The sequence below is a fragment of the Desmodus rotundus genome, chromosome 6, assembly GCF_022682495.2.
Source record: "Desmodus rotundus isolate HL8 chromosome 6, HLdesRot8A.1, whole genome shotgun sequence".
NCBI classification, from domain to species: Eukaryota; Metazoa; Chordata; class Mammalia; order Chiroptera; family Phyllostomidae; genus Desmodus; species Desmodus rotundus.
In genome coordinates this window covers 97,127,510-97,134,244 of record NC_071392.1, presented here as the reverse complement: position 1 = coordinate 97,134,244, position 6,735 = coordinate 97,127,510, and the positions used below count along the sequence as shown (strand labels likewise).

Genomic DNA, 6,735 nt, shown 5'->3' with positions numbered 1-6,735 from the left:
CAGCTGCTCTGCCCCTCTGTGCCTCAGTTTCCTCGTCTGCACTGAGAGCTGTTCATTCCACCTCAGAGGCCGGCCATGAGGCAGCTGACACACGAGTCAGCTGGCACAGAGCACTTTCGGACAAAGCTCGCCTTCTGGTCATTCTGTGCCTACTATGTGCCGGACACTGTACCTCCAAAAAAGGAACAAAATAGGTAGAAATCCCCGCCCTTCTAATTGAGGAGGGTCACACAGTGAGCACTCAGTAGGCTCATTAGTCCTCAGTTAGGTCAGACCTTTGCCACTAAGTCACCCGCTCGCCAGCATTTGGGCACATCCTTCCCTGGGGCCTTTCAGCACTGGCTAACACCTGCCAGTGTCGTGTCCTGCCAACCAGCTGGCATCAGCGCACACACCTTGCTGGCAGCGTGTGCCCCGGGCACACGCGGAGCCCCGGAGCTGCACCCACCTGTCAATGGAAGGCCCTGGTTTTTTGCATCAGCAGTGAACTGGGGCAAAGTTTATTCAATCAGAAGTTATGTAAGGACTTGCTGTGGCCGATTGAGGGGTCAGAGGTCTCCCAGTGCTTGTTCACAACTAGCTGTTCAATGATTATCTCCCTGGGGTTTATTGTGGGGAGCAGGGCCAAAGCAAGGCTGACCGTGGCCACGATCCAGAAGTCTGCCCCTGACGTCAGGGACGAGCCTCCCGGGTGGGGCCGAGGGGCGGGCCTTCCTCGCCCAGGGTCCATAAAGCCAGGTGGTTCTGCCACCAGACACCAGACGCGGTCTTCCCACCGCGAAAACGCGCTGACCGGCGGGAAAAACCCCCCAAAAGCGAGCCTTGGCTCTCTCATCGAGTTCGCCCCGAGAGAAGGAAGGTAGGCGGAGCATCTGTATTTACATCGCTAAAAATCCCTGAGATGACACATACCCGCATCCTTTTTCCCTTCCAGCTATGACCTTTTTCCTTTCCAGCTACGACCGTCTGCAGGCGTGCTGCCCAAGCAAAGCACGTGGTGCCTGTTGGAGGCGTGGGTTCTTGTCGAGATTCAGGAAGCCTGTGCTTTCTATTTCAGGGAACCTTGGTGCCCAGGCCCCTCAGCACATCTCTGCAGAAATGCCTCCTCAGCTCGAAAACGGCCTCGACTTCTCAGCCAAGGTTGTCCAGGGCACCCTGGACAGCCTGCCCCAGGCGGTGCGGGAGTTCGTGGAGAGCAGCACCAAGCTGTGTCAGCCGGAGCACATCCACATCTGCGATGGCTCCGAGGAGGAGAACCGCCGGCTGCTGCACCAGATGGAGGAGGAAGGGACCATCCGGAGGCTGAAGAAGTATGACAACTGGTGAGTGCAGACTGCAGCCCCTCCTGCCACACCCGCCCCACCCCTGCCCCCTGGCCAGTGTGGCTTGGTGGAAAGAGATGGATGAAGATCTCTGGGGAGAAGGGGCTGTAGGCCCTTGGGGAGCTATGTAATGGCCAGAAGCACATAGACTTCAATTCAACCACAGTGGTGGAGCCCATGACTTCGATGAGACAGCACAACAAACCAACGCTTTTTGCAAACTAGATCCTGGATAACCAAGGAAGTCAGGACGTCCCTGTCCTCAGACTAGCTCACAGTCTAGTAAACGTTGGCTTGACCACGTCTCAGCTGGTGTGGCGGTCCTCGTCGGTAGAATGTCGTCAGTGTGCTCGGCACCTGCTAGGTGTGGGAGGGCCTTGGCGATTAACAAACAGGTGCATTCCTAAATGGCTCTTGGCCGAAGGGACCCAGCACACAGGTGCATTCAGACTAGCTGCACGTCCCTCTCCAGTCCTAAGCTGTGTGTGTTTTTGATTGTTGCAGCTGGCTGGCTCTCACTGACCCCAGGGACGTGGCCAGGATTGAAAGCAAGACGGTCATCATTACCCAAGAACAAAGAGACACGGTGCCCATCCCCCAAAGCGGCCCCAGCCAGCTGGGTCGCTGGATGTCCGAGGAGGACTTTGAGAAAGCATTCAACACCCGGTTTCCAGGGTGCATGAAAGGTAAATAAAATGTTTATTTGATTGGGCAAAATATCCACAAGCCTTGTATTATTATATCTGTCCTCGTGGTAATTGTAACAGTAAGGGAAATGCATGGCCTTCTGTGTCTTTAAGTTCTGTACGTGAAATTGGCAATGTACTGAAAATGTATATCTCAGTTTTAGATTTACACAGTGTCTCATAGGAACATGAAAACTATTTCCATGCACGGTGGAAGCAAAATCACACGTTTATAAACATGCTTTTGTTTTGGCATTCTGTTCGCTTTCCAATGGACTCACGTAACCAGGGGGGTTGGCGGCAAGCAGGGCGTGAAGTCACCCATAGAAAACAGGGCTGGTTGCTGTGAGTCCGAGGTCCTTTCTCACCTGTCCCCCCTGCCTGGTCCCCCAGGTCGCACCATGTACGTCATCCCATTCAGCATGGGGCCCCTGGGCTCACCCCTGTCGAAGATCGGTGTCGAGCTGACGGACTCGCCCTACGTGGTAGCCAGCATGCGCATCATGACGAGAATGGGGACACCCATCCTGGAAGCTCTGGGGGACGGGGAATTCATCAAGTGCCTCCATTCCGTGGGGTGCCCTCTGCCTTTAAAGAGTAAGCACACTATTTCAAAATCCAAAGCTGGAATTTCTAAAAGCAAGCTCAGCCTCCGACCCCGGGGCCTGTCCCCCTGGGGACCTCCGGCGGGGTGGTGCCACGCTAACGTGAGCTGTGTCTTCCTCGGCAGAGCCTTTGGTTAACAACTGGCCCTGCAACCCGGAGCTGACGCTCATCGCCCACCTGCCCGACCGCCGGGAAATCATCTCCTTTGGGAGCGGGTACGGCGGGAACTCGCTTCTCGGGAAGAAGTGCTTTGCCCTCAGGATTGCCAGCCGGCTGGCCAAGGAGGAGGGATGGCTGGCTGAGCACATGCTGGTGAGAGGCAGGGAGCTCCAAGTGTGCGGGGGTTGGGGGCGGGGCCCAGGGCGGGGGTGGGGGTGGGGCGCTGGCAAAGGCCTAGGGCATTCCAGTTTGTGGGTTGGCAACTCCACGCATAATTATGAGCGCACTCCTGGGTGCTTCTTTAGAAGGACTTCCAACACAACCAGGCCAAGAGGGAGCCTTTGGGCGTCATCCAGCATATCTGTGTTGATACCTAAAGAAATAGATGTTGGGGACCCAGCCTTTGGGGGCTTCCAGGCACAGTCTGAGGCTGAAGTAGTGACCACTGACCGGGAAGGAAAGAGGGGGAAGAGCTCATGGAGGAATCTTGTCCCTGCAGATCCTGGGCATAACCAACCCCGAGGGCCAGAAGAAGTACTTCGCAGCTGCCTTCCCCAGCGCCTGCGGGAAGACCAACCTGGCCATGATGAACCCCAGCCTGCCGGGCTGGAAGATCGAGTGTGTCGGCGATGACATCGCCTGGATGAAGTTCGACCAGCAAGGTGACTCTCTGAGGCCCCGCGGTGGCTGACAGTAACTGGGTCTCAGGGAACTCCGGGCTTTTGTCAAAGGTGCCGAGTTCCCCTAAGTTCACATGGTTTGGATTTTTAATTTCGTTACTTCAGACCTTGTGACGTCTTAGAAATATGTATTCTACATGAGTGTTCTCTCATTTAATATCAAATCTGGATTGAAACGGGACTTCGGTGGCTGTTGGTTTATATAATGCCCAGGTTGAAGTAGCATTGGCGGAAAACTGACGAGGAAGAAAGAGTTGTAAATGTATTGTTTGGATGAGACAAGAGAGAGAGAGTTTAAGGTGGAGAATTTGGGACAGAAGTGAGCCTGCGGGATATCGGAGTACGTAACTTTGCTCCATGCTCACTTCTACTTCTCGGGTTTAAAACTTTCTAGGCAACTTGAGGGCTATCAACCCAGAAAATGGGTTTTTCGGTGTCGCTCCCGGGACCTCTGTGAAGACTAACCCCAACGCCATGAAGACTGTCCAGAAGAACACCATCTTCACCAACGTGGCCCAGACCAGCGATGGGGGCGTTTACTGGGAAGGCATCGACCAGCCGCTGGCGGCCGGCGTCAGGCTCACCTCCTGGAAGAACAAGGAGTGGGCCCCCGAGGATGGTGAGTGCTCCGGAGGCCCACTGCCCCAGTCCCTGTGTGCCCCGTGCTTGGGCCAGGTGCTCAGGGCCTCTCCTCTCTGCCTGTTGTAGGGGAACCTTGTGCTCACCCCAACTCGAGGTTCTGCACCCCTGCCAGCCAGTGCCCCATCATCGACCCTGCCTGGGAGGACCCAGAGGGTGTGCCCATCGAGGCCATCATCTTTGGAGGGCGCCGACCTGCTGGTGAGCACCCCCCTTACCCAGGCTGGGAGGGTCTGTGAAATCACTCCTTTTCCGTGAGCTTGCCAGAGGGAGCCAGAGCCTGAGCTTCCTTTCCAAGCATCTACTGCCGAAGCTCCCCTTGGGGCCGCCCAGAGCCTTTCTGGATCCTTGATCCAATGTAGCTTCATCCATTTTCCTTTTGCCTGTGTGCCCGGTGGCGGGAGTGTGTGTGACGGGTGGTTCTCTGCCCTTGGGCTCTGAGAATGCAGAATTCGTGGAATTAGGAAGCTGCTGTTCTGCAGTCTTTCCATTTTGTGAGATGGCATCGCTGACCGAAGGGTCTGAGCATCAGAGCCTTTAAGGACACTTCTTCTTTGCTGTACAGGTGTCCCTCTCGTCTATGAAGCTCTCAGCTGGCAGCACGGAGTGTTTGTGGGGGCGGCCATGAGATCCGAGGCCACGGCGGCCGCCGAACACAAAGGTAAATGCAAGTCGGAATCTGAACCCGCAAAGAACAGTGACTGGCATGCTCTCTGTCTGTCTCTGTCCCTGTGTCTCTCTGTCTGTTTGTATTTGTACCTCACTCTCTGTGTAGAGAGAGAGAGGAAACCACGCATGCTTATGTCAACAATAACCATGTCCTCTCTGTCCTATGAGAGCATCATTTAGCAACAGGGTCGCTCTCTGTTGACAGGCAAAGTCATCATGCATGACCCCTTTGCCATGAGGCCCTTCTTCGGCTACAACTTCGGCAAATACCTGGCCCACTGGCTCAGCATGGCCCAGCGCCCCACAGCCAAGCTGCCCAAGATCTTCCATGTCAACTGGTTCCGGAAGGACAAGGAAGGCAAGTTCCTGTGGCCCGGGTTTGGAGAGAACGCCCGGGTGCTGGAGTGGATGTTCAACCGGGTCAACGGGGCAGGCGGTGCCAAGCTCACGCCCATCGGCTACATCCCCAAGGAGGACGCCCTGAACCTGAAAGGCCTGGGAGACATCAACATGAAGGAGCTCTTCGACATCTCCAAGGAGTTCTGGGAGAAAGAGGTGCAAGAAGTCCAGACGTACCTGGAGGAGCAAGTGAGCGCCGACCTCCCCTACGAAATCGAGAGGGAGATCCGGGCTCTGAAGCAGAGAGTCAGCCAGATGTAATCAGACCCAGAGCTCCACCCGCCAAAGCACCCCCTTTCCAACCGGGGAGATGGACTGGGAGCCGGAGAGAGTGGAGTTCCCTGAACCGACACCGCCTGCCACACCATAATGACCACACCGATGAGCAGATCCGAAAGGCACACTTTAATCGTTCAGATAAGACCGCAGGGTCCAGGCTAGAAACTCGCGAGATTGGGAAGGGAATCTTAGCATGTCTCCGAAATTCACGATTCCGTGCACGTTGGTTCAATCTGAAGGGCACGCAGGCATTTCACCATTTTCACAATAGTTGTATCAGTTAGCAGCAAGGCACAGAAAAAAGAGTACTTGAGCTGTATATATGAGTGTGTGTGTGTGTGTGTGTGGAGCGTTTGTGTATCATGTGTGTCTGTCCTTACCTACCATATATTTAATACCTTTGGAAAAATCTCGGGCATGATTACCTCCTAGTTGTTGCTGGAAATGTCGCTTTATTATTAATATGTGTGTTTAAATTATTTTTGTATACCATTGTTCTTTACCTTGGCATAATTCATTTCCCCCCTTATCACTTCTTAGAAAATTACAAAATAAACTTTTATAGAAAGATGGATTTGTTCGCTTGGTTTTTAAAACTTGAACCACCAAGAAGAGGAGACTCTTGGAGGAAACACGTCGTGATTCAAACCCCCTGAAAAGAACGTGGGGAGGTCAGGGGTGAATGGGGGGGATGGAGGGAGGAGAAGGGGGTCTGACAGGGACACCTGGCCAGAGAATGCCACCCAGAGGGCACATGGCACCACCTTGTGGCTTTCCTGAATTAACCACTCACTAGTTAGGGCCCAGAGACCTTTGAAGGTAGGTGTCGCGTAACTGGATTGGGAAAGGTTAAAATGTGCTTTGGGACCAAAACTTGGGTCTGGGAGCGGGCCTCTGCAAGGATGAGACTGTAGCCAGCTTCACAGGCTTTTGTCCCCACTGTCTCCTGAGGATGCTTCTCTGCCCAGGGAGGAGGGCAGATAGAACAGTGTCCTTCGGAAGGAGCTGCCAAGGGGGTCTCCAAGGCCCCGGTGTCAACTGTCAACAGTGGGCATGCTGGGGGCTGCACCTGGCACCGGCCTGAAGCCCTCGCCTGGCCACTGTGCTCCCAGCATTTATTGGGTGTTGGGGAATGACCCAGACAAGCCACACGCTCGACCTGCAGAAGCGCTGCTTGCTCAGGTTGTCCCCTTTCCGGGCCCAGGCCATTCAAGTGGCTTCATTACTCTCCAGGTTGGTCACACACCTTGGCTTTCCTTTCACAAGCTCGCCCGTCCCCCTCAACAGCCTTGCACC

The 6,735-nt window shown here is 54.8% G+C and overlaps 1 protein-coding gene across 1 annotated transcript; it reads left to right on the top strand.

Moving 5' to 3' along the window:
- The first annotated feature begins 703 nt into the window (after positions 1-703).
- On the top strand, positions 704-6,009 carry PCK1 (phosphoenolpyruvate carboxykinase 1). Its single transcript, XM_024559406.3, has 10 exons — positions 704-859; positions 1,058-1,322; positions 1,827-2,008; positions 2,402-2,605; positions 2,739-2,926; positions 3,273-3,435; positions 3,848-4,072; positions 4,162-4,293; positions 4,658-4,753; positions 4,967-6,009. Exons 2-10 carry the CDS (start codon positions 1,099-1,101, stop codon positions 5,419-5,421), a joined length of 1,869 nt encoding a protein of 622 aa, XP_024415174.2. The 5' UTR covers positions 704-859; positions 1,058-1,098; the 3' UTR covers positions 5,422-6,009.
- Positions 6,010-6,735: the final 726 nt, after the last annotated feature.

Coding starts and splice junctions, on each gene's coding strand:
- PCK1 (XM_024559406.3), top strand. CDS start 1,099: ATGCCTCCTCAGCTCGAAAACGGCCTCGACTTCTCAGCCAAGGTTGTC. Junction 3,436..3,847: donor GATGAAGTTCGACCAGCAAG/GTGACTCTCTGA, acceptor AAAACTTTCTAG/GCAACTTGAGGGCTATCAAC. Junction 4,754..4,966: donor GGCGGCCGCCGAACACAAAG/GTAAATGCAAGT, acceptor CTCTGTTGACAG/GCAAAGTCATCATGCATGAC.